The 27,764-nt window shown below is 40.6% G+C and overlaps 1 protein-coding gene across 1 annotated transcript in view; it reads right to left on the minus strand.

Moving 5' to 3' along the window:
• Nucleotides 1-27,764, minus strand: part of AKAP13 (A-kinase anchoring protein 13) — a gene marked incomplete at its 5' end in the record, with an annotated part of 150,529 nt that overhangs the window by 14,276 nt on the left and 108,489 nt on the right. The window contains 13 exons of the mRNA XM_084267772.1: nt 355-605; nt 1,298-1,444; nt 2,978-3,090; nt 4,058-4,193; nt 5,323-5,389; nt 6,153-6,220; nt 9,407-9,578; nt 14,609-14,714; nt 15,933-15,975; nt 19,878-20,003; nt 24,131-24,239; nt 25,043-25,226; nt 27,283-27,345. Of these exons, the coding sequence (XP_084123898.1) occupies nt 355-605; nt 1,298-1,444; nt 2,978-3,090; nt 4,058-4,193; nt 5,323-5,389; nt 6,153-6,220; nt 9,407-9,578; nt 14,609-14,714; nt 15,933-15,975; nt 19,878-20,003; nt 24,131-24,239; nt 25,043-25,226; nt 27,283-27,345 (1,585 nt within the window). The remainder of the gene's footprint in view (nt 1-354; nt 606-1,297; nt 1,445-2,977; nt 3,091-4,057; nt 4,194-5,322; nt 5,390-6,152; nt 6,221-9,406; nt 9,579-14,608; nt 14,715-15,932; nt 15,976-19,877; nt 20,004-24,130; nt 24,240-25,042; nt 25,227-27,282; nt 27,346-27,764) is intronic.

Raw genomic sequence — 27,764 nt, forward strand, 5'->3', positions numbered from 1 at the left:
CACCAAAAAAAAAAAGACAGACAAAAAGAAGAGAGAAAGCACAAAAGAAGAAAAGTAAAACGACCCACCCAAAGTTAAATAGCAAGTCAGTTAACTGACTGTGGGTCAAACCATTCTGCGTCTGTCAGGGAATGCTGCTCCTCCCCCAACATAAACAAAATAGATTTTCATTATTAGACTTTCCTCTGAAAGAAAAGAAGATGCTGCAAAAAGCAGAGATGGAGATTTTTTACGTGTGTGAAGAGTAGAGGTGCCATCTCCTATCATTATCTAACAGGCATAAGCAGGAGGGAAAGGAAGAGTGCCTGGTTTCCAGCTGTGCTCTCAGAAGTGCAAGCATTTTCCAGTGCTTACCTGATTCACCAGGATGTCACCTATCCTCTTGATAACAAAGTTCTTGTCACTTTTCTCTGCCAACGACTCCTTCTTCCTTTCCAGAATCCGCTGGAAGAAGTTACTGTGGATGTGCAGCAAACTTTCCAGGCAGGGAAAGATCTTGTCCACAACTTGTTGGTCATACTGCAGTTCCTTTAACATCCCCGCGCTGTATACATCGTTCATGATCTTCAGGGTGCGGACGTGATGCATTTCTGTCTGCATTAGCTCTGTACAGGACAAGGTCAAAACCAAGGTCACTGTTGAGTACATAGTCATAGTCATAGAATCTCCTGAGCTGGAAGGGACCCATTGAGTCCAACTCCTGGATCCACATAGGGCCAGCCAAATCAGATCAAGGGATGGGTGCATGGTACAGGGAAAAGCTGTCATTAGAAAGTTCTATAACCTGAAACCTCTGTAAGTGGCTTCAGAAAAATTCAGGTATTGAAACATAAATCAAGAGTTTCACACGTGGAAGAAATAAGGGGTAGAGGAGTCCCACAGTAAAGACCTTTGGACATCACTGCTGAGGTCTGAACCTTCAGCACTGTTATCTGCTCCTCCCTAACGCCTCAGGGCTGCCCTAAAAACACAGGATGCTTTTGCCATACAGGATGGGTCTTGCATCCAGCAGAAGACTCCCTAGCTTGCTGCTCTGCTGTAATGGGAGTTTAAATGTCATCAACAGACAAATGAGGCAATTTCTGGGTTTTTTGATGGCTCCTGCTTTTGAAAGGCAGAAAGAAAGCATTCACAGAATACATTATATTTCTAAAAACTTCCAAGAAAGAAACTGGCTTCTCAGGAAGCCAAGACAATGTTCCTGTTCACTGACCTAAAGCTTCCCAAATCCATGAATGTAAGTATATGAAGAGGCTATCTACAATGAGTGAAAAATGAAGATGCAGGTATCTCTCACCATAAATGACATCTTGCCGTTTGACAACATCTTTCTTTTGCTGATTTAGGAACGTGTTGTCCACTGCTTGGCTCCAGGACTCTGCCTCCAGCTGCCTGGAATCTAATTCCAGGTCTCCCATAAGCTGTCCTTCATTCATGTCTGCACCTTCACAAAGCAAAATAAATGCCATTAAGATGTGGGTAACTTGTCTCCTCTCTATTTATTTAGGTTTAGGCTTTCTCTGTCAATATCACAGACATCACATTCACCTGTAGTGACAGGAAGGTGATCATTTGGACTTATACCACCTAGGTACCAGGTCATCAAAAGCACTTTTAAAGGTTATTTGCTGGTTGCACAAACCTAGTTCACGATTTTCCCACAGATGAAATTCTACCTCAGAGAAAAGATAATGAATTCTTTATCTGCAATGCAACAACACTGCAGCAAAATTAAAAAAAAACCAATACCCAGTTTGTTGTCCTTCATTTACATCACTGAATCAAGGGAACTTATGACCCGTGTGGGGTCTCTCCTTTCAAGCTCAGAAAGCTGAAGCTGATGCTAGAACTGAACACTACGTACATTGCATATGTACATATATACACTTAGAAAAGAGTGCACTTTTATGAAGGAACTGGGCAATTTTGCCACCATGAGCATGCCCTTGTTTAGTCCTTAATAAATTAGAGTATTCTTCTCTTTTCAGATAAATAATGGTTAAGATGTAAAAGTACTGATTATATCCTAAAAAAACCCATATAAAAATTATTTAAACCTGAGAAATTAATTTAACTGAATTTGCTTTCAAACCTACAAAAATAAACAGTATGTTTCACAGAATTACAGAATGTTTGGGGTTGGCAGGGACCTCTGGAGATCACCTAGTCCAACCCCCCTGCCAGAGCAGGATCACCTACACCAGCTTGCACAGGACAACGTCCAGTTGGGTTTTGAATGTCTCCAGAGATGGAGACTCCACAGCCTCTCTGGGCAGCCTTGTCTCAGTCCTCTGCCACCCTCACAGTAAAGAAGTTCCTCCTCACGTTTAGGTGGAACTTCCTGTAATCAAGTTTATGCCCACTGCCTCTTGCCCTGTCACTGGACATCACTGAAAAAAGACTGACCCCATCCTCCTGACCCCCACCCCTCAAGTATTTATAAGTATTGATAAGTTTCCCCCTCAGTCTTTTCTTCTCTAGGCTAAAAAGTCCACAGTCCTTCAGCCTCTATTCCTAAGACAGAAGTACTAATCCCCTAATCATCTTCATAGCCCTTTTTTGTAACCTCTCCAGTAGCCCCCTGTCCTTCTTGAACCTTCTTCTCCCTTCCTTGCTCTAGGAAAAATACAAAATACAAGATATCAGCATGAAAAAGGTGGCAGAGTGCAAAATCTGTGGCTGTATGAATGGGCCAGAGGCACAGAATGAAATAGGAAATATTTTCCCCTGAGCTAAGTTCCAAATAACTCAACTGTAACTGACACCTTCTAAATGTTTTCCCACAATTCAAGCTAAAGAAATCAGTGTGTGGGGCTTTGTTTTAGTTTATCATACTAATATTCTAGATAAAAGTAAATGCCCTTTAACTGTCAATTAGAAAGGAAAATACTTGCTGAAAGGCCAACATGGATTTTATATTTCTGGAAAGCAGCAGTGAGACCTTCCTGTTGCTGTAAATGCCATGGCCAGCTCTTACCTTCATCAACCAGTGACTCCATGGATTCATTCACCCGGCTGATTTTATGTAAGGAGTCTGTGGACTGCGACAGAAATTTCCAGGTGTGTATTAAGCTGTCATCATTTCCAACTCTGCAGAAAACCATCACACACAATACCATTTATGACATACAAAAACTAGCCAAACTACTTCTGACACACAAAAGAAGCACTTTAAATATGAATTGAAAATCAAAGCAAGCCTTGCAGAGTTATGTAAAGAAATGTACTTTTATTAATTGTTTCCTAACAGCTACCCACTGGAGCTCAACAAGCTGCAAGATCTATAGTTCTGAGTGATGGTGCTTCTCCTATAAAGAATCACACCTGAAGCTTTATGGTTTGGCTAACTCCTTTTTACGGCTTTCCATTGTACAATCACTTCCCAACCTCACTGTCATTGGTGCAAGCAGTGCAAAAATGCAACTAAAAAAGCTATCCAAGGGTCTTTAGCACTAGCTCTGAGAAAGAGCAGAAAAATGGGCTGAAATAAAGTTCACCATGAATAGCTGGGACACACAAACAGCCCAGAACATGCCAGTCCATGCTACTGCCTGTGTGTAGAACTACCTGATAGGTAGAAAATGTAGGGACCACAAGTTAAATTTTCTTCTATTTTTTTTCTTTAAATTAATTATGTACAATGCAGTTCTGAAGCACCACAAAGACTGGAGCTCTGTTCCTCCACCCTACTGTTATGGTCATGAAAGTGAATACTGTATCTGAGCTGCAGATGTGTCCTTGCACAGTACCCAGCCCAAGGCAAGGGAATTTCCTCCTGGAGCCCAAAGCATCTATATGAAGTGGCCTTAAATATAACCAGACCAGCTCAGATGCCTCTGAACTCATGCCATGACTAACCTAACCCAGACAATCTGATTGTGCAGAAGACAACTGATGCTATCATATATAATAGGGGCATTTCTGGTTTTGTGATCCTCTTTTGTACATTTAACACAAATCATAGTACACAAATTTGTTTTTAATGAGATCTGAACTCCTCTGTGCTCACAGTGTTAGGTAATAAACACATCCTCACGTGCACAGGGACAAAACTTACCCTGCAATGTTCTGTATTGAGACGCTTTTGGAAAGTGCTGTAGGCTGTTGTGATCTCCTGTTATTGAATATTGAGGTTACGGTGTTTTCATCAGGAGCAAGTATTGCAGAGCGAGGGCGCTCCTTTGGTTGTGAACCTGGAAGGGAAGTGTCAGAAAAGTCAGCTCATGCAACTGTGTTAACTGTGTTGACGTTGATTTAAAGAAAACAGGCTCTAATATGCACTTCTTTCTCTTTCTGAAGTTGTCACCAGGAGATCTCAGCTGTTAGAAAGAGTTGTATGAAGGGACTGACATCGATCTCTGTGCAGAACCAACTCCACTGAACTATGCTTAGAAGATCTGAGTGGGACCTGCAAGTCTAGTAACCTAACGTACACTTGGGGAATTGAATTTAATTGTATTTGATAAATAACTGCATGTAGAAATCTACTCTGTTGCTTCCTGTTTCTGGTTTAACTCTTTGAAGACAGGTTTTTCTATTAGTACATACCACACAGAAATGCTAACCTTATCTCATTATACTATCACATACTTTTAAACTAATTTTTTCCTATTAATTCCAGATTTCCCCTTCTTTAGGTGCTTATCTGTTTTCTGGAGGGATACCTCTGAATTTCATGAGAAATACCACAGTGAGTACAGCTGTGGTTCCATATAGTAGAACTACTCCAAGCTGTCACTAAATAAGCTTATCAAATCATGGCACTACAAAACCCATGTGGGCTATTTCACTCCAATTCCTTGCCCTCGGTCATGCTGTGCAGTGCGACCAGGAAAAGTCTCTCAGTATTACTCCTATTATAAATTAAGCTTTCTGCTTTTACTACCTCAAAGCATAAGACTATTTAATTGAAAGAAAAAATGTATTTTGAACAGGCATCCACTCCACCTGTGATCTTAACAATTTCTGTTTATGTAATACCCATAGTTGGACTCTTTCCAATGTTTGACACCCATGGACAGAGGCTGTGTGTCTTCCAGATTTTGTGGGTTTACCAGCTGTAGGCATTCTGCAAGCTACAGTCAAATAGCTAATTCTAAATGTGAATTTGCATTTGGTTAAAGCTACACAGACGCTGCAGAAGTGGGTGAACTCTGCAACTTCAGTACATCTTCTGAAACTTGCTTATCATGCACAGAAGATGCTCTCCCCCCTGTTTTGATAAACACTTATCTTTCATACTATTGAATCTTAGCTGACAGAACAGTTAAGAACAGCAGATATGGACCACCACCAAAGCAGAAGGAAAGGAAATTTTCTTACTTTTGTTTCTCATGGTTACTGTGGGTAATGAAGAGGTATCATGTGCCTGCAGCATCCCTCTCTGTGGCTGAAATAAAAATGAAATTCACTGTAATTTCTTCCTCCCTTCTCCCACCAGGCTGGGCCACATAACAAAAATAAAAAGCTGGGCTTTTTTCTGAATCCTCTCAGAACAGATCAGCTCTTGGCTGTATATGTATTTTTTTATATACATGTATTCATGCACACACACGCCTCCCCCACAGTCCCTATCAATGAGATGGGCAAAATAACAGATGGAGAACTGCACAGCAAATAGGAAAATGAGAAGAGAAAGTGCTGACAACACTGAAGAGAACTGAGAATCATAATTGTATAAACATTAACTCGCTTGGAGAACCATACTGCAGAAGAGGTTCCTCACATTTGGGGCAAGTACAAATTCTGCATGTTCCTCATATAAACAACATACATATTTAGCAGTTTTCGTTATGCATTAGATACACATGCATTACAGGGTGCAGCATTTCAGAATTAAGGTGCTTAAGGGTGCTGGACACCCCTGAATTTTGCCAGCAAAGTGGTTTATTTTAAATCTCAAGGTCCTTGTGTACTGCAGGGAATCTGCTGCCACCAAACCCTGTGGCACTGATGTAGAGCATCACAGACTTGGGGACAGCTACTATATTAACATGTGGCTCTGGGGAATTTCAGGAGGGAATTTCACAGGGGCTGAAGTTCTTTCCAACAAGCTGGAAACTTTGGGATGTACCGTAGATGTTGCTATATATCTGCAAGCTAAATTGTTTAAACTTTTTTGTTTATTCAGTAGAGTAAATGAAATCTCTTACCTTCATTTTGACCTTTGCACAAGAAGCAAAGCTCTCCTTACAGCCTTTGTGAACAATTGCATTGCAGTCTGTCAAGAGTAAAAAAACCCACATGACCAATTAATCAAAAAAACACACAGAAAAAAGGTCAATTTTTGCCACTTGTAATCCAAACTGTTATCTTGCACAACTGAGAATTGCAATTTTCAGGCATCATTGTGGTTTACATGCGAAAATACAGATACTGAGAGACAGGATGCTTTCCCAGATAATTAGCCCCTTGTTTGTTAACAAGATTTCCTTGTGGAATTTAACAGGAAATTCTGTTTAAAAATCATTGCAAGGTTGAGTTGCCAGGGTCTTAATGGGTCTTAGAAGAGAAGAAAGAAGAGGTAGAAGAGATGGAGTTATTCCTCTGAGAGAAAAGTAAGGTGGAAAGCAGATGTGGAAGACAGAAACAGAAACCGATGGTAGGGCCAATATTTTCTCTGAAAACACAAATATTGTTCTTATCAAAATGAGGATTACAGAATCCAAAAGACAGGAAAATTAATTTACATAAACTCAGACTATCAGTACAGGAGCCAAGTGCTACCGTACTACAGAATTATCAGAAAAGAATCGTCTGTTGGGTGACTGTGTCTGTGTGGTTGGGAATTCCTGCTGAAAACTAGACTGAAGCCACTTTTCTGGTCCAAGAGCCCAACCAATGCAAAGAGCATCTTGCTTTAACACCACCCTTTACTGCAAATATGCCAGAGCAAAAGCTGTATACCGGGAATACCATGAGTCTTCCCACAGTCTCAGCCAGCAGATTTCTGGGTATCTGTTTTTTTTAAATATCATATTTCATAATCAGGTTCAGAGCATTAACTCTTCTGACAGAGGTTAGCAATTGGACTTGATGATCTTAAAGGTCTTTTCTAACCTAAACTATTCTATAAAAGATCCCAACTCAGATGCTCTCAGATGAGATTCAGCAGCTTAGAGAAACCTGTTATTTCCACTCATTCATGGCAACACATATGAACACAGATCATGAAGTATATTTTAAGCACATGCTGCATTGTAAGCATAAAGTTCTGAATTATTTCTGGAAGAAACATGAAAGGAAAAAAAATTCCACACCCAGAATGACAAAACATGCTCACAGTCCTACCCTGTCTTACATTTGAGCCCACTTAATAAAAGCCAGTAAATCTATCAATATTTTGAGAGAGGTAATGGGAAGGCTACAAAGGTAAGGGTGTAGCTATTTTGTCACAATTTCCTGTGTAAAAAAAACAAGACACAAAATAAAACTGCATTTCCTCGCAGGAACCCACATGCATAATCACTCTGTCAAATCAAACAGAAAAGAGAACCCGTTTCCGTGCACGAGAAGAGGCAGTAAGAGGATCGTGAACTTTTACATTCAAGCCTGAAGGCAGTTCTTTAGTATGTACCATTTAGCAATAGAGCATTTTGATTTTTTCAGATTGAAAAATCTAGTTTCAGGGACTTTATTCCCCCAATTTATCTCTTCAGCTTGTAGAAAGTTTCTCCAACTCCTCTGTATCACTAATAACAATAATTTAAACCCTAAAAAGCTTCTTTTCTGCATCACTGAACTTTAAAAAAATATAAGACCAGGCAGAATGCTATTAAAAATTAGGATTTTTTGCTTGTCTACTCGTTTTAGAGTATGCTAAATATTTCAGCATTGACTTGTTGTTTGAGGAAGCTGGGGGTATCACTGGACTGTGATTTAAAATGATCCCATGCTTTAAAAGGCATTAAGAAAAAATCATGTGCAGGAAAAATGTAGCAGTGATGGTAGCAGCAAAATATGTCCTCTTCTGTATGAAGAAAGTAGTTAACAACAGCACAGTAACAACAGAGCCTCTGCTGCCAGTTGTCAGCCATTCCAAAGGCATATGATGGCTGGTGTTAGGAGGGGATAGGAGAAAGGGCCACTCTCCAAGGCGAGCTTAGAACGTGGGCACTGACTGAACTTTCCTTTGTGGGATTCATTGTCTGGCCAGTGCAGAAAGCTTACAATCAGTTCCTGTTGTACATTGAAAAATAAGGAAAGAACATCCATGCAGAAACGTATGACATGGTTGGATTATTTTAACTCATTAGGATGTGGAGAGTTAAACTGGGATATATTTGATTTTAAGTGGCTTCAGAAGCTGTTAAGAAAGTCAAGTGGAGAAAGGTGGAGGAGGCACTGGAGCGCTCATAATTGTCACTGTTTTCCAGTTCCCATCAGGCTGACACGGAGCATGTCTCATGCAAACAAGTTTGCTGAAACCTCTTCTCTTCCAGGAAACGCAGAGATGCCATTTGGGATTCAGCTGGCTGCTCCTTCCCCTGCTCACTGGGCATGTTTTATACTCTGCTCATCTACCAGAACAGAGCCAGAGCCTCCTGCTACAGCTGGGGAGTGATTCTCATACACTTTGATTCATTTCTAGGCTGGTGAAGAAAAAAGTATTACTAACAGTGAGGAAGGGAGAGTCCTGAGCTGCAGTGGGAAAGTCACTGTGTCTGCATATTCTGTAGCTTTGGGTCACTGCAAAAACCAACCACCATTCTGGTCTTGACCACATAAACACTGCTGACCTTATCGAGCTACAGGCATGAGAAACCATCTGATAAGAAAAGGGAACAAAATAACCGATCTCACAGAAACCCTCTGCTGTGGTTCCCGCTCTGCCTGCGCTGTACGGAGCGCACTTCACATGCACACAGGTAGCTGCCGTTTGACCTGTGACACAGTTTCACTTATAAAGGGAGAAAAGGGTTAGTATCTCTTTGCTGCATTGTGCTGTTCTTGCTGAGGTCTCATTGGAGCAGTGTTTCACAGAACTAAAGCCATGTACTACAGGTGGGTGGGATGTAAAAAGAAATAAAAGCCATGATTTAACCTGTCTTTCCCTGACCTCCATCCATCTCAACAAATTACCTCAGCCCCAAGCTCCAACACAGTGAAATGACCAAAGTCCTCCACCTGACTGACATCCCAACACACAGGGGCAGAAAGCCTCGTAGGATGCTGCGATGTCATAGCACAGGCAAGGAAGGAGGGTGCAGAACACCTCCTTGAAGCCACGACTCATTTCAGTCCAGCTTCCATAAGGCAACATGCTGCTCCATGAACCATTATTTCCAAAGTCTCCCTCCCAACTTCACATCCTTAAGTAAGAGGAAAATAAAGCATAAGGTTTACATTTCCCACATCACTTAATGAAAAACAAAGGGAAGAGGGGGAAAAAAACCCCTTGACTCACTTGCACAGTAGTACGAATCCTTATTGAAAGGTTTCATACAGTGGTAACAGGTTGCTTGGGCTACAACAGAAGTTGCAGTGAAGAGATGTCCATTTAACAGCTTTTTATCTTTTTCCTTCTCCTTGGAATCTTTGTCCTTCTCTTTAGTCTTCTCTTTATCTTTCTCCTTTTCCTGCCGAGAGAAAATGAGCAAATGCCTCGTTACTTTGCAGAGCTCTACTCTCTAGTTATAGATTCTTCAGTGTTTGCCTTTGGCACTGTGACGATATCGATCGGCACACAACAATACCCATGTGTCTGCACCGCTCTCTGTTTAAAACAGTCAGCTTACAGCCCCCATGGATGTGGATTAACACACTATTAACTCTGAGAGCCTTCTGCACAGGTACCTCACCAGTGGAGACCAAATTGAGCCTGTTCTGAAGGTAACTATTTCCTTCCACCTTTGTTTTATGTATGTTTGGTTGAATGACTTACCTCTTTGCTTCTTCTGAGCTCTCATCAATCTCTTTGGCACTTTCAGTGAATTGTGTTAAGTACAAACACCACATGTAAATGTGCATCAAATTTGCAGCACAGTTCTGTTTTAAGGCCATCCCCTAAGATTTGTGCTTTGTAACTGCATTTTTAATGGAGAACATAAGCTCTTCCACAGTGCCTGGGCAGCATCACTGCCAGAGTATTTCCACCTCTGTCTTCCTTCTTGCTAGCCATTTTTTCAAGAGTTCCATGAAACCTCAAGTAACCATGTGAAGATCTTTGGGGGCAATGGATCTTTTACAAACTCTCAAACTATGGCATCACAGAAAGGCTGAGGAACAGCAGCAATACCATAAAGCATTGTCTTGTCCAGAAGCCACAATTCAACCTCTGGGCTACTCAGCTTCAGAAAGATGACAAATACAGCCCAGCTTTCCAACTTCTAACAGTTTTTGCTTACCTGTCTATTGCTACCTGAGACAGGAAATGCTAAATACTAAAAATTTGAAATGGTTTTCCCTGTAGGCTTTTGTGGATTTGAAGTTTTCATAAATATTTCTTAAGGAAAACTCCACAGAAAACCTCAGAATTTGTATTGCAGCAACTCCTTGTCCTTCTATGCACTAGCCTAGAAAATGTTTACCATAAAATTCAGCTCCAGATCTGAATTTTAACTGTTAACAGCAGATTTTATGGCATCTGAAAGAGAAGCTTAAGCATAAACCGATAAAGGTTTCTGTAAGCTTATCTCTGCATTTTGTTGTTAATATGCCACATGCCCTTTGCTAATTATTGTCACAGCCTGACTATCAGAGAGCAGCAGAGCTGCCCCTGTGTGCAACTGCCATGAAGCGGTTAAAAGAGGTATTAAGCTCTGCAATCACCGAGAGGGAAAATTTTGATCCTTTGATGACACACTCAAATAATTAGTAACTCAGCCTACGGTCTCCCCTCTCCCAACACACCCCAGGCAAAATGCCAGTGTTGGAGTCTCTCCCTACAAAGCCTCATGAACAGCAAGTCTATTTACTGGCCCCAAACACTATTTTGTTCTGCAAATAAGCAAAACTAGAAGCATTACCGTATGGAATAATCCTGCCTGAAGCAGAAAACCTGCCAGGAAGAGTCTGTTTTGCGGCACATCTCCACCTCCTCTGAGCCATCAGCTCGGATCACAACCACACGTAAACCTCCACAGCCCCGTCCCTCCATCCGCTGACCTGCCCACCTTTAACCATGTCCAGCCTGGCAAGATTCAAGAGCTAAATCTCCGCAGTTTAGTCCTTGGCTGATGGTACCAAACTGTCACCTGAAGTTTTGCTCCACTGCCAGGACTTGTGAAGGTCCAGGAGAAAATATCACCCTTGGCTCAAGGCAGATCTTTTCGACTCATGCTTAAAATGCTGAAATGAGATTCATCCTTCTCTACTTTTAATGTACCTGATGTTTACTGCAAAGCCCAGTAATTCTAGAGTCTGGAGTAACACATAGTCCGGAATAGCACCCTGTCTTCATAAAGTCATTGCAAACCCCATTTTAAATAAAGTTGAACGACCCCAGGAAAAAGAGGAAACGAGTACACCATTTTCAAGGAGGAAACAGCAAAGTACACACAGGATGCCACAACCATACCACCGAAACAGCACGTCTCAAATTGAGATTTTTTAAAATTACTTTTTGTTTTCTGTGACAGTTACTGGAAGGTTGGCTTTTTTATAACAAAAGGATTGTAAAAACAGAATCAACTTGCTGCCAGTGCGCCCTGAAGCACTGGCCTCATGGCTTGAACGTGCACTAACACACTATGGGTACTGCCACTCAGCCCAAGCTCTCAAATAACTGATCCTGCTCTGAAATAACCACAAAGCTCTTACCTCCCAGTGCTTAAGTCCCACTAGCTTCACTGTTATTTGAGGTACTTCGGCAAATGCATTCCGTCTTACTGACATCCTTCCCCCGGGGGCAGGAGAGCTGCTCCCCACCAGGATTAGTCCATCTAAATGGTCAAGAGCCGGGCAGGGGGAACACGGCAGTGCGAGCAGAGTTAAGCAAAAAGGGGAGGGCAGAGTGATTGCAGCTAACTTCCTTGAAGACGGTTTTTACTACTTTGCTTACAGTTTTCATCTTGCCCTACCCCTTCCACTGCTATAAAAGAAAATAATTGAAAAGTAAAAAAAAATATATATACGCATGAAAGGATGGATTTCATATTTTAGAAGTCACAAGTCAGTATGAGAGCACCCATTTAAAAGGCAGAGGGTGGTAAAGTCAAACCCTCTGTGCTGTTTGGGATACAGAAAAAGTTCATTTTAACATACCTCAGTGTCTCTGTGTAGTACTTCAGTAAACAAAATGCTGCAGAAGATTTCCCAGACAGAAAGGATTCACGTGTATGAGCTCCTCCTGCTCTACACGTCACAAATATTCCCTGTCCCCCACTCTTACAACCCCTATCTACACCAAAATGCTGTTGTGGTGTAGCACTGCCTGGTAACTGCGCAAGTCAAGGAAAAAGAGAAATTACTCATGCTAATTTTTCTGTCATCATTTCCCAGAAAGTTTCTACCAAAATGAAGAAAAGGAGTAATTTTTTATTTCTAATTGACAGAGATACAAGCATGTTTTAGAGTTCACAAACATGAATCAGTGAGAGCTACTGATTTCAAGAGATTCGTTGATTAATCCCTGAATAGCACAAAGTACATCCCAGACACGGGTAAATTCCAAACTTCTGTCAGCATCTCCCTCCAGTTAATACGCCAAACACTTCTATTTTAGGGCTGCTTTACATATTTAGACAATTTGAAAAAAAAAAAATCATTGCCATTAGTAGGCTCAGATGGGCTTTATTTTAGGGTACATCTTAAAAATGGTGCATTTCTGAAGGCTTGGAGAAAAGTAAAAAAATAGCTGGAAAGAAGTCGAAGCTTCTCTCTCTCCTGACAGCCCAGACAGCAAAACCAACTCTTCCTGCCCAGCTTCCTCTTTCAAGGTTTGCTGTTTTTCTCCTTAACTCTTACACGTTTTTGTCTGCCACAATTGGTATTCCCAAGAAAGTTTTTTGTCAAATGATTTAAATGGGCAGTTGAAGCTCAGAACACGTGTAATGCAAATATCCTGCTGCAAGCAGAGAAAAACTTGTAATCTGAATGATACAGTGGCTTTTTAGGTAGGAAAAATAGCAGAGCTGCTATAAGTTGCAATTTTGGTAGTGTTTAATACTGTTGGGATTTAGGAGCAATCCTTTATCAATAATTTCAGACACAATCATGAAATTGCTGAAATCAGACTGCACTTATTTAACAAGGCAAATATTTCAAAGCACTTCTGTTGTTTTGGTTTTTTTTACCCATCCCAACCAGATCTCCTGTACACATCCAGTTCTTTCTTAGAGATTTTACACCCAGTTAATGAATTTCCAGTCTCATTCACAGGCTGTGCAACACACTCCACAACTTCTTGCCAGTAAATGGATTTTAATTTCTTTTTACATTGTACCTTGCAGCAGGAAGAGCTTTTATCTTAAAAGCTGCTCAGCAGCAGCTCTGAGCCTCTGGTACCTGCACGCTTGTAAAGACAGCCTCATGATGAGGCACCATGCATTGAGAGTGACTGATCTTACTGCAGCTGGTACCTCACTGCAAAGGTGATGCAGTCTTCAAAACTGTGTGTTGTGGCATTACAGCACGAACTCAGCTATGTTAGAGAAAAGACTCAGGCTGAAACATCAGATGCATATGTTGGGAAAGACTAAAATCAGGTTTTCTTATGCAGTTGAAACGTGACCCCTCACACACGTGCATGCTTCAACCCAGCCTTACTTTGTGGTAGGCACAATAACCACGTTTTGTTTCCCATCTTCTATTTAGACATTATGTAATTACGTGTCTCAGGGGCCTTCCAATACTATTGGCCAACAGGTTAGCTACACATCACCTATCTATTAATACACGTCACCCACTGCAAGGTAATGTAGTCTTAGCTTCTGTCAGACATGACAAACCAAGGTGAGATTCAAGTAAAAAAACCCAACCAAGCCAAAAAAAAAACCCCAAAGATATATTAATCTTCAGGGGACAATCTAAGGCAGCACCACCCATTTGCATGAAGTATTTAGTTTAACATCTTTATTTCTGTAACCAGTGCCGTTCCCAGGAAACTCAGCTGTGCTGAGCAGTACTCAGCCTTCAGCAAATTAAATTCCAGAGTTTCAAGGACAGAAAAAAGAGGAAAATATAAACATTGGACAGGACTAAAGGTCACAGTTTGAACAACTTCTCCAGCAGTGTACAGGAACTTTGCGGCAAAGGTAAAAAGAGAAACGCAACACAGCCTTCAGCAGTCAGTCCCTTCTTACACCTCCTGTCCTCATTTTATTAAACACCTCAAGTTCTGTAAAAATTAGACCCATCAATCACTGCAATCCATAACTCATGGCAGGGCAATATCTACTCTCTATAATAAATGAAGCTTTATTCTGCGGGCAAAAACATTGCACAGAAACCTCATCTCAGATGCATTTCAATTTTGAGGTGCTAAAATTTCCTATGTTGCTACCCCCCATTACCCCACAGACAATCTTTCCTTTCCAAAAGGAAGAAACAAGGAAAAAAAAAAGAAAAGTCAGGCACAGACAAAAATACTACCCTATGGAGACACACAGAAATCATTTCTACTGCCTATGGGTATTTCACAGCTGTATAAATTACAAGAAGCACTTACTTTGCTCTTCTTGCTGCTGGACATTTTATTCCTGAGGTAGCTGAAGGTGCGACTGACTTTTGTTCCACCTTTACTAGGGTGGACGCTGCTGCCCTCTTCAGATATACTAAAATCAAAAAAAGAAAGAGGTTGGTTTTATTTTTTTGCCTCCCAAAGCATGTATTAAATGGATAGATTAATTTTTTTAGAAGGACAAATGCATTTACTATCCAATAGATTTACAGGTTGCTTTATGGTGTGACATCAGAGATGACAAAGTGACGAGAAAATGCCAATTCAGTAGTTTGTCATATGTTTTAAGAAATCTTTTTATCTATTTTTTAAGCAATTTCCATTCTCAAACCAGGACATAGCACCCTCTGCTGCTCCCAGGGCCAAATAACTACTAATCACTTGTATCATCTGCACATGTACGAGACAAGTATTGCAGATGCACACTCAGGCTTTGCATTTAACCATGGATATTTCAGACGTGGAGCAGACAGGGATAAGACACGCGATCATCCTTTAAAAAGAGACCTCCTTCCATCTAATGAACTCTGAAAAGGCAGTGAGTGTCTTTAACAGAAACCACATTGTCTGCAAAGCATCCCCTGAGAAATGAGAATGCCAATACCAACTAACAAAAAGCAATGGTTATTTGTATTAATTTAGGCATTTCTGGGATGCCAGATATTTTTTGCCAGTCTTTACGTGCACAAGCTTATGACTTCTTCAGCTTATATGGAAGAATAAGAAATTACAGAGGAAATTAGTATTGAATTAAAGAAAAGGACATTCTCTGTCAATAGGAAGTACAACACAAACCAAAAGCAGAACAATAGAAAGACAAATGAAATCAAGGAGGAGAAACCAGCAGCGAGCAGAGGTGAAGACTCCCAGCTTCCTCCAAGGGAAGCCAACACCCACCCAAATTATCTCCTCTTTACAGCTTGTGTGGGTGAAAAGCAACATACAAAAACATGATTGTTCTGGCCTTCATTATAGAAATCCTGGCAGAATTAACCAGAGAGGAACAAGTACTTCTTCTAGCATAAGATGTAACTCAGGCTAATCTAAAATTGTTACATAATAGGTCATCTGATACAATGCTATTTATGAATAAACACAAAACCGTGTTAGAGACAAAACCTTGAAGAAACATTAATATTTTATGATCTAAAATATTCTTCAGCCTTTAGACATATGGGACTGATTTTTACAAGCATGACACTGGCAATTCAGCTGAAGTGCACTGATACCAGGAAGGCTTTTGGTTGTCCAAACCAGAGCTCGCTGCAGGAGTCCCACCAGAAGAGATGTGGTACCCCCCAGAATACCATACCTTTGAACTGCAGAACCCAGGGGGCCAACCAACACCTGTGTACCTGGAAAACATCAGAGGGATGGGGGGGTGTGACATGTTAGACTGCAATCTTAGCCCAGTAATTAAAAAAACATAGCTTGTGCATTTGGATGGTTCAAGAGGAGGGGAAATGTTTTCCAGAAGTGAGTGTACAGAATAGATTTCATGTGCTCAGGGTAAAGCCTGTTCCCTGTATCCTCAGGTGCTCTCAAATTAGATGCTGAGGTTAAAGCCTGCTTAGTGTTTTTTATCGTTCTTCAGCTCTTAAGCAAAGGATGTGCATCTTAACTTTGCTGATAAATCACGGTATCTGAATCAGAACTGCCAATTCAATAACAATAGGTATAAATGAGAAACGTTCTGCCACAATGCTTTTATTTATACACCACTAAAAAGAATCTATTGTACAACGCATCCGGGTTTCGTGTATAAAACTTCTGCTTGATAAAATTATAGTTCATTTTCCCATCAAAATCCTGAAGAACTTCATAAAGAGAAGGGAAACAAGGGAAGCCTTATTCTGTTTTCCACGAAACATTACCAGCCTAGGGCTTAGTCACACAACAGTGTGCTTGAGGAAAGTCTGACTTTTGACATGAAGCTGAAGCCCTGCCAACAACACAAAATCTCTTTATACCACAAGAAACCTACTTGCACAATGCATTTGGAGCAGATTAGGTAGCTGATACCATTTACCAGAACCATCAAAGAATACTGAAAAAACAGAATGCAATGATCCAGAGGAGAGGGGGCTCTGGCCAGAGTAACTGAGCTTGTCAGGACCTCACTGCACGCACTGTTTGCAGTCCTATCTGAAGTTCAAGAAGTAGCATGACTAATCATCTTATTAGGCTTCTGCATATACAATGTAAGAAAACAGTACTTTGACTTCAAATTCTGTTAACATATTAAAGCTAAGGGTGAAAGCAAATGAGCCACTTGACATCAGAGGCAAAGATGATTCTCTACCCAAAAGCACTAAGTGCATTAGGAAAAAACCACACATACAATATTATGCCTTATGATTCTAAAATACACATTTTCCTAAGCACTGATTCAAGTGTCAACAGAGCCTGAGTCATAAATATCATTTCTTCAGACTCAGAGACTAAAATACAGGCACAGGCTACGACAAAATCCCTGTTTGGCGATCTCACCCTTGCAAAATCTTTCATCTAATTAACGATCTATCCAAATACAATGAAGTTATTAAGAGTGTAACGTATATCAAACGAAGGCAACTATTTCCTGACTGTCCTGGGTTTTTATATAATATCTACTATGGAAGCACCAACTAAAGTCATACAAGTAATTTACAGACTCCCAGCTCCCTGGGTAACACTCAAGCAACTGCTTTACTTTTCAGCTCTAGTGTGCTTTCAGCACAGGTTAAGCCTTCTTAGTCTTTGCTTTAATAGATTCATCAATTTGACTGGATTTAAGCATTGCATAAACCTTTTTGTTTCTTTGCAGTTAAGGTAAGAAACAGACAAACACTGAATCAAAAGCTATACTATTTGGTATCTATGACTTTTTCAGCACCTTGAGAAAGTACGTAGCATAGGAACTTGAATTATCTACTATTTATCTTTTACTGCAATAGTGTTTCATCGTAAAAAGGGGGGATTTCTTGACACTGGCAGGCAAAATGGATCCAGACAAAAATCAAGGTGAAAGCCTGCTTATGATTTAATATTTTAGTTTACAATATAATATTCTGCTGCAAGCCATAAAGCCCAAGAAGATGAGCATACAGAAACACAATTTTCTCACCTTCAGGGTTTTTAGGGTACACTGTGGCAAAGAAGGTTTATGCCATCATTTTTGTGTTTCCTCTCATGACCAGATTCAAAACTCAAATCCTAAAACTGATTTCACAGCTGATAAAACAAGTTAGTTTTGTTCAAAGGCCAGAACTTCTATGTCCAATGCATCAGGGCTAGCAGGTAAATTTTGGTGTACTTAACTGAACACCTGTTAAGCATCACCCACTTTGTGTGGTAGCTGGACTTGAAGTAACGCATCGAGGTCCATTATGCAGACAGCAGTGACTGGACTAGGATATTGCAAACAAAAGAAACCAGCTCGCTACTCCTTAACGTTGTCAGTAATTAAACTTCTGTGGCTCAAGAAATCCAAAGTAATTTCCTAAAATGCAGAGACTGGCTCATCCAGCCCTCCGAAATCCAGATCTTAAACACATGATATCAAACAAGCTGCAACTAATTCTCCGTACTCTAGTGAAGAAGAGGCATGGAGATTTGAGGAACGTTAACTGTAAGTGCCATTGCAATGTTAACACATCCATCCTCTCATGAATAACGAACTCTGAAGATGTGAAAAAATAAACAAACTGGTCTGGGATTACTGGATGAAAAATGCCCATTGCCAAAGCAATCTTATGAACAGCTGTGGCTAAACCAACAAGTCACCACTGTACCCTCAAATGTGAGGGACTAAAACACATGTAAAGAAAGCAAGATCTTTCTTTGAGACAGTATGTGACGTGACTTTAAATGCTCACCAGTAACAGCAACAGTACTGAGGGAGAGAAGAGAAATACTGGCTAACAGAAATACTCCCCCCCCCCCCCCCAAATTGCCAAATCCTAACTGACTGTGGGGAATTACTTAACTGTTGGGTGCTTAAAACAAGCAAACAAAAAGAATTAAAAACCCCCAAATGACAACATCAACAACAAAAAAAAACCCCTATTGAAAAACCAAATTCACCGAGAAGTTTAGTGAAAAGTATTTTTTGCTGTGGGAGCATGACACCAATGCACAGCTGCATCTTAGCAGCTCACTTTGTGAGGACCACAAATTATGAGTTTTGCTAAAGGCAGAAGAGAAGAGAGAGCAAAGGGGAAGGAGCTTAAAGACAGAAGTGGGTGGTATCACACCTGGGAAGAGCACAGGGCTTTCTTGTAGGAAGGGACCAACCCACAGTGAAGACTGGGAAAGGAAAGGAGAATTTCGATACCTACAACATATGGATGGTGTGGAGATTGGTTTTTAATTCAGTAAGCAACCAAAATATGTTGGACTGGAAAATGATTTCCCCCATCCCAGTAAGGACACCAGGGATGTGAGCTAGTTTACTTGCAAACTTCTACTTTGAACCAACTAATGCAGACGCTCCAAATAAATAATTACCTGTTCTGGTTTATTTCAACAGTCTAATAATACATGCTTAAGAAATAAGAAGCATTTTCAATTCTCTTTGATAGGCTTATTTTAAAAAGCAAGAGGAGTCTAAATTACTTTAATTGAATCTTCTGCCTTAGTTGGGTTTCTTTAGCAATTAAATTGGCAGGAGTTACAACCAGCTACCACACAACACTCACCTGTTTCCCAACAAAACTATTCTGACTATAATATCAGGATCTAGTTATGAACTCCTGGACAGTTTAAGGTGTTTGGATACAAGGTGTGCTTCTTCCTCAGTAGGGGAACTGGGAAGGTGCAACCAAGATTTTCAGAATTCAACATTAAGGCTTCTCTCCTCTTTTCTACTTCAACCAAGCAATCTACTTGTTCTCACCTACAGAGAGCAAGGATCTACCTCTTCCATTAACGCCACACACTGCAACATCCCCACAATAAGTATTTTGGTTTTAATAAAAAGGTAATGACTATATTGTTGCTCAGTGGCAGATGATGACATCTGCCACACAGATACAGAGCAAAACTAACCACATGAGATGTGACGGTGCAGATGGACAAGACTCTTTGGATTATAAACCTTTTATTCTTCCATTAGTTAGCATTCAGATACAGGCCAAGAGAGTATTGTTAGACTTCATGCAATGGAAAAGGTTAGTTCAATGTTTGCAAGGTGAAGCTTCAAGGTCTAAAGCAGAAAACCAGAATTCCCTTTGTTTCCACCCATAATAGCTGCAACGCACAGAAAACGATTACTTACTATCCAACTCCTCCTCATCATCACTGGAAGAAGAGCCAATAGAAAAGAGAGTTTTAGACTTAGGAATGAGTGGAGAGATGCTGAAGGAGAAGGAGATTCGTCTCGATGGTCGAGTCCGTCCCTGGGCTGAGAAGTGGGTTAACAGCAAACATTAGAGCATGCATGAAAATGCATTTAGTAATATAAAGGAGGGGAAAGCAGCCAAAGCAAACTAAAACCAAAGCAAAGGAAACATCTGCAAAGCAGCTGGCTTCAGAAAAGGCACAAGAAACAAAGAACTGAGAAAGCGCGAATTCTAGAGGATACAGGTTTCAGAGGGTGCAGGTCTCACTGCATGCAAACGTCGATATTTGAAGCCATCTTTCTATACAAACTCTTAACAAAGACTGACATGTGAACAGCTACTTTCCCCAACAGAATACCAACAACTTAGTGGATCTCTGGATAAGGGGCGTCTGCTTCACTGAAATAATTGCCAGGGAATTAAACTAGGACAGCTCAAGATACTTGTTTTAACACTGCTTTTTGCAGTTAGATGACACCAAAGCTCCTGGGTATAGCAAGAATACTTTGCCTGAAGTGTTGACTTTACCTGGGGAGGTTCTTGCCATTTCTATCTCAAAAACCCCCAAGTATTTTGATAATATTATATGCCCTTTAGTGTTTCCAGCTTTAAAAAGGAGACACCTACATTTTCTTTTTTCCCCTTCCAAAATAAAACAGAAGCATCCTTTCTTTTTCCTTCTAAAACTCACAGTTTTTGTTTTAAAGAAACTGCCTAAACATGAGAAAAGCCCCTCTGCACCCTCTCCTGTCCTTGCCTGGCAGATGTCTCCAAAAACCAGTGCCAAACAACAACCAGCCTGCTACATCAAACCTCCTATTATCAGTGGGAAAAATTCTGCTTATTTCACTTCCTGAAGTCATATTTATCTTCCAGTACTATGCATTCTTCCAGGAATCCCTGCTATTTGTTCATGCCATCATCTGCAAGCTTTGTAAATTAGAAGGTTTTACTGTAATTCCTGTTTAAAAATAATCTGCTTTTAAGAGCAGCTCTTGCATAGCAACAGCTTTGCAGTAATTCTTTATATGTACAATCTCCTCTGAAGAGAGATGTAGGAGCCAGTTAGCCACTCAACTGACATTGTTGTACAGCCTCTTATGGAGATGTCCAAGAACTTTATTTGCCAAAACTTCTCATCATACAAGCACAAGTAGAAACCTCTGAGCTGGGACCTGACCAGTGTCAGGCTGTTGAATAGCCATTGTTCACATGGTACATCGGTCTGTCCCTGGGAAATACGACTGGGACAGGGCTGGGAAAACTCTTCCCCTGAGACAGGTCTGACCTCAGGACCCTACATTAAGTATCTACATTAATTATTTTCCATGCATATATTCGGGCACTTCTAAACCATTCCATGATGTGGATAAATTGATTTTCCTGCACAACAGGGAAAAGAGACTGAAGACTTTATCACTGTTAAACTTCCAAGAGAAAGACGTAGCAATTATTATTCTCTCTGAATAAAACATGTCCTTTTAGCCACATACAAAGAGAATTTTTTGTATCACTGATACCATACCAAAGCAAACTCCCCTGAAATTCTCCTTCAGCCATCAGACACCGATGCCTATTGCCTAAAGGCAATTTGACTAAAATTATGTGCACACTTTTCCAACATAAGCAGAATAATCCTAGAGGGACCCAATGAAAGGCACCGAAATTGCAGAATTCTTAGGGAGATTCCTGCAGTAATTCTGTTTAGACTGCCTTTCAGGAGTTGTTCACAAGTGTCTCAGACCTGAAGAACATGACGAGGCAACACTGGCTCCTTCTGTAGTTTACTGTCTATTTAGACTAAAAGTCAAGATGAACAATAACACTTTACTGTAAATAGAACCACCTCCTCCAGCACAGTTCAATTCAACTTCCATTTCAGTGGTTTTATTTATAGCAATTCCTGGCTTTGTAACAATGCTCCACACTGGAAATTTGCTATTCCAAAGCCGAAAGCAGTCTTCCGAGCACTCCAGCCAACAGCTCTTGTGACCTCCCTCTATAAAATGCTGAAGGATTAACAGTTGTGAATGGCCACAGCAGCTCTTGGAACATTTGAGACATCAGATGGAGAGCAGGCTAAAAACTCAGCCTTAGTAATTACTACTGCCTCAGTACATATGACAATAAACAGGAAAAATAAAAGAAAGCCCTCCATATGTTTATTCATTTGGATTTAGTTTTTGAAACTTTCATGCAGAACACTGCTTTCTTCCCATTCAGAAATCACATTTGCAGGGATCAGAGAAATTTGTTTTTAAACACCTACCTCAAGATTATGTAAGTGAATTGAAAAAATAAAGTTTTCCTTGAATTCAGTGTCATGAAATAAAGGATTCGTTCTTGCATAACTCTGAAGTACTCTGCTGCAATAATATGAGTGTCTAACATAGGTGATACAGGACAGTTTATACACCAAGACCTTCTTGTAAAAGACACTAAGTTGCTTCACGTGCACTTATGGTGACAACTGTGGTAACACTATTCCGCTATGCAAGTGGCTGAGGAAGAATGAAGTGACTTACTGAAGTCAGGAAAGTGTCAGATAGGGGAAGAGAATCTGCTACCTAAATTTTCAAGGTGAGCAATCCTTTTGGATGCTCACATAAACTGCCTCAAATGCACTGATTTTCAGAAACCACCTTCCTAGAAAAATGAGGCTCTTCTGTGGAGTCGTAAATAAACTACTGAGAAAATAAAAGCTCACAGAAGCATTGGTAATTTTTAACTTCAGTATTCAAAACTCATACACATCCAACCCCAAAGCAGAAGATTAATCCTGCTCTTTGTCCCACAGCCCCTCCAGAAAGCTTACTACATCCTCTCTTTTCCTTCTCTCTCAATGAGTCCATCGTGACTAGGCCAACTCTAGAAGAAAATGGGATAATCAAACCTGTCTATCATCAGCTCAGCTCTTGACAGCATTTTTCATGAGGGTCATAAGACAGAGAAAAGCAGACAGGCAGTGAGTTGTCCAGTTTGAAGAAGGAGGTACAAACCCTGAACTGCCAAACCCTGCCATGGGGGCCTGCCCTGAAGTCTCAAGAGAGAGGAGCATCGCTCGGTCAGGCTCTCGGCTACCAACAGCATGTTTTCTGGAGCTAGCTGTTACTTATCATGTTTGGTTACCAACTGGATGCAATGGCCATAAACTGGTCGCTAAAAAGAAGTAACAATTAAAATAACAGAAGCCTTTAGCCCAAGGAGGAAAGAACATTACACAGAGCAAGAGACAGTCTCTTCACAGGACAGATCTGCTTGTGTTTTGGTTGCCATCCGTTCGGCCACATGCTTAATTTTTAAGAATTAAAAAGACTTCTACAAAACACAGTCTCTGTGAGCTTCCTCCAGCAAGCCTCCTAAATTAATAAAACCCCTTTCTTAAAGGCACCTTTTCCCTGTTCAGCTTTGCAAGGGAGAAGTGTCTTAATAAAGAGGAGAAGATCAGAGATTAGACATCATCTAAAATGTCAATATCATTTCTGGCTAGCAATAAATAAAATGCAAACGTGTAACATGGCCCTTCCCTAAGCACATCCAGCTGCCACCTCCTGAATTACTTTTTCAGCTGAAAGAATCAATTCAGTGAAGTTACAAAGTTAAGCTCTTGTTATCACTTCAATTAAGCTGAACTGAAAAATTTCACCTAATTATCCTTTATTATTTTCTTCAGTAATGAGATTCAGTAAATTACACCCTACTGCCCCAAAATATTTAACTCAAAATAAATAGCAACAAATTCCCCTGAGGAGACCAAGACATAGATTTTCAAGTTTCCATATACCAACTATGAAAAAAATCTAGAAGTAGGAAAATAAGATATGAAGTGGAATTTACCTTGGCATCAAAGAAGTTCTGAAATGTCCAAATTCAAACTGTTGTTTTGTTTTTTTAAATAACAAACTCAATAAATTATAGTCTTCATACCGCTAATCTAATGAAGAAAAAAATCCCAAAGAAACCCAACAGAACTAGAAATACAAGGGATACACTGGGAAGACCAAACTATGGATCTAGACTGAGAGAGTTCTCCCTTTCCCACAGTTCCATGAAGCAGTGAGACATATTTCACGTAACATAGGAAAGCAAGAGCAAGTACTAGCAAATTCTGTCTTGGGAAAGTATCAAAATATAATTAATAATACAGATGGCAGAATGGATAAGGATAAGGGAAAACTGTGTTACTCACTGTCCAGTGCTGGTTTACTAATTGACATTAGAGACATAGATTTGGTCAGTGAAGATGAAACAGCGGAAGAACAGAAATTAAATCCTTGTGGCTGCGATGTTTGATGCATCTGTGGAACAGAAAATAACCACACTGAGCAAATATATCAAGCATGACAGTACTATCCAACCACAGATCACAGTTCAGCGCTCCTGCTTGCTTCTATTCTCAGTTTCAAACTGCAGAAAATTGGAAGGATCCTGGTGTAAGGTTAATAGGTGAGAAATGCAAGGCACCACCAAAAAATCCATGCAGTGTCAGAGAGGTGAAACACAACATATTGTTTTGTCTTTGAAGTGGAAGACAACTAACTGCACAGAAAACAGACTCCAACTGCTTGATCTTCTTGCAAGATATTATTTGGATATTAATTAGGATGAATTTTGTTAATTGTTTGATGACCACTGAAATCACTGTTGTGATTCCAACTCCTCAGCATAACTAGGCTGTGGTTCAACATGGTAAAATATCTGATAGTTAGCAGTGTGTTCCCTAAAAATGCCCTTCCTTGAAGCAAGAGGAGACATGAGAATCTTGACATAATAGCTCTTACAGGCCAGATCTTGTAAGACCTGTTTACTACCCTGAAGTAAAGCAGTGACTCTATGAAGCAGAGAGACTGGCTGGCTAATGATTCTGGCACGAAGCCAGAAAACACTATGGCTGAAACATCAAACTTGGAAATCCAGGGTATTTAGAGCAGCAGGACTATAATTGCTTCTTTAATAAAAATAAGCAGAGACTCTCATAATATTATGGCATATCTGTCCTTAAGGGTGGAAGCCTTCACAGTGAAACTGTGACTTGGGAAAATTACGTCAAAACAGTGATATAGGATATTCTAGAAATCTAACAATAGTTGGACAGCTTTACCTGGTGATCATAGTCTCTGATTTCTCTCTGCTCGAGTTCTTCAGTGAGCAAGACCAGGGACCCGCACTGATTGTTGGCTAGTGGACTCCGTCTGAGGTCTTTGGAGCTCAGAGAAGAAGCCTCCAAGTTTCCGGAGGGCTTCTTGTTCTCATCGGAGTCTCCAGCAAGGCCTTCTAGGCTGTAACTGAAAAGAAACCATGGAGGTTAGATGCTGACAAACACTTAGGGACTGCTGTCTTCCAGCACGTAGCACCTTCAAGCATAAAACACAACATAGTCACTAACTAAACTGTGCAGGGAGATGCTGATATTATCCCTCAGCATGTTATTTCTCAGTGACCAAGTGCAGATAGCAGTGGAGGGATTTTTGTTTTCTTCAGAACAAATAGCAGCATCTTTGAGCCTCTAAAGAGGCTTGAGATCAACCATTCAAACTCTTGGTCAATAGGATTTCCTACCTTCCCACCCCCCCACCCCCCTTCTGGAATGGTGCACAGGAAAATCTAGAAGAAACTCTTTCTAAAGATTTTCATATTTCTACATATTTTCTTCATTAGCTTTTTATTAGGTTCTCCCTGGGAATAAAGACACCCAAATTAAACTACCTTGTATAGCACAGTCTGTGCTGTTCCAGACCACCTCCTTCCCAGCAGCCACAAAATCAGCTCTGGGCTGCATGTAACGTTCATCTCTGCAGGCACATCTGCTGAATCTATTTACCACTTCCCACTACACAAAGCTTTGGCAGTGCTTAATATCCTTCTTTCTGCCAAAGCTGGTTTCTTTTTTTCCCCTATCTCTCTCTCTCTCTTTTTTAATTCAATAAATGTCTCCATCAGCTTTACAGATTCACAACTAGCACGACTCTGTGGCTAATAATTTGATTTTATGCACACAAAGCCCTGCTAGTTTGAAACAAGGCCTATCCTGGAGACACATCCCAACTTGAGGCTAATTGTGACACCTAAGTGGCCAACAAGCAAACATGAAATGAAAGGGAAAACACACCATAGATTGAACAGATTAATTAAACAACCAGAGGACCTGTAAATTCAGGTTGACTTGCACAGCAGTGATTAATGTCCTGCATTTCTTCAGAAGCATACGTGGCTGATAAATGTACGTCTTCAAAGCAAAACCAGCAATAAATCTTAAGTGAGATTTAGTTAAATTTTAAAGCCTTTTTCATGTTAGTTAATGAGAAAGAAGACTCAGGCATTTATAATTTAATCTGCTTTAGGGAGACTCTGATTGAACAAAGAGTATCAATACCAGGCATTATAAAATTTATTCTAAAACACCTGCAAAGAGAGATCAGCCCCATTTCTACTGATTACTTAGGGCTGAGGAACATTTCTTGCATCCCAAGGTAGTATCAATGACATAATACAGTGCAGAAAAAATCATGTAGTTTGTTGCGACACAAACAGCTCAAAACTGCAAATATCAGACAGCACATAAAATAGTCATCAGTTGGGAACAGTGGGCTGTAATTGTTGGTTGGGATATACAGACCAAATGTAGTTAAATCTGCAACAGGAAGAACGTATCAGACTTAATTTTCAAAGCCTAGTCTTCAGAAGAAGAGTTTAATAGCTCTACCCAAAACCAGCAAGAACTGCCAGAAGAAATCAAAAGCTGTAAGGACTAGGAGATTGGCTTCCAGGGACCACCAGGGGAACCTGCAAGCATCAATCCCAACTCTGGGACTTCCTACTGAAAGCGCCAGCTTTAAATGCCTGGGAAATCTTCAGCTGTGGCTATCAGATTGGGTTTTCACAGAAAGCTTTATATGATTAGCCTCTTTGAAGAAGAAACTAGATCTTTCAATTTGCAAAGAGCAAGGCTGTATAAACTTAAATCCATCAGAAGATCCATCCAGAATAAAGCAGCCCCGAAGCACGTTAACTCTCATTTTGGTTCTCTGGCTGTCATAATTATTGTTATGATCCCTGCTGTGGAAAAAACCCGCCATCAAATCATCACAGAGTAGCGTGGCTCAGACCAACAGTGCAGCTTCTGCAACGCTCCAGGCCAATGCAAAGCAGCCACCACCTTTACCTGCACCCTGGGTTCAGAGGACCCGTTTCCCAAGACTAATTGCTGAAAGAGCAAAGGAAGCAAAGGCAGGCGTGCACGCTTCAGCCAGAGCAGCAGCAGGAAAGACGGTGGCACAACAAGCTGGCGACAGGGTGTTTGCAGTGCTCTGCTGCTGCTGCTGCTGTGTGTTTATACCGTACCTTCTACAAGTAAAGTCAGGACCCACGGTAATGAACTGTACGCCAGAGGGACACCAGCTCAAACTGGGAACATCAAAAGAGGCAAAGAAAGGAAAAGGGCTGTGATTATTGGATTGTTATGGAACAGGGGAATGTTAAAAGACTCTCACTCTTGCATACCTCAAAAAAAAACCCCACAACAAACCCACAGCAAACCCCCAACAAATAATGCAGTTGCTTCTACGTATTTCTGGCTGCCAGAACACACCACTGAGCCCCAAATGACCAAGGTTATCACCAACACATAGCAGGACAGCCCACGTTTCCCTCAAACCCATCCCATCAGTGAGTATACAGTGTACTGGAGAAACTCTCCTTGTGGGGAGAGATGGTTTTGGGGAAAGCAAGGCTGTAACACAGGGAAGCCAATGCTGCACAAGGAATCACACACCGCTGCTGTGTTAGTATTGATTAGTATTTTTCTGGTACCTCTCATCCCCAAA

This window comes from Gallinula chloropus, assembly GCF_964237585.1.
Source record: "Gallinula chloropus genome assembly, chromosome: 9".
NCBI lineage: Eukaryota > Metazoa > Chordata > Aves > Gruiformes > Rallidae > Gallinula > Gallinula chloropus.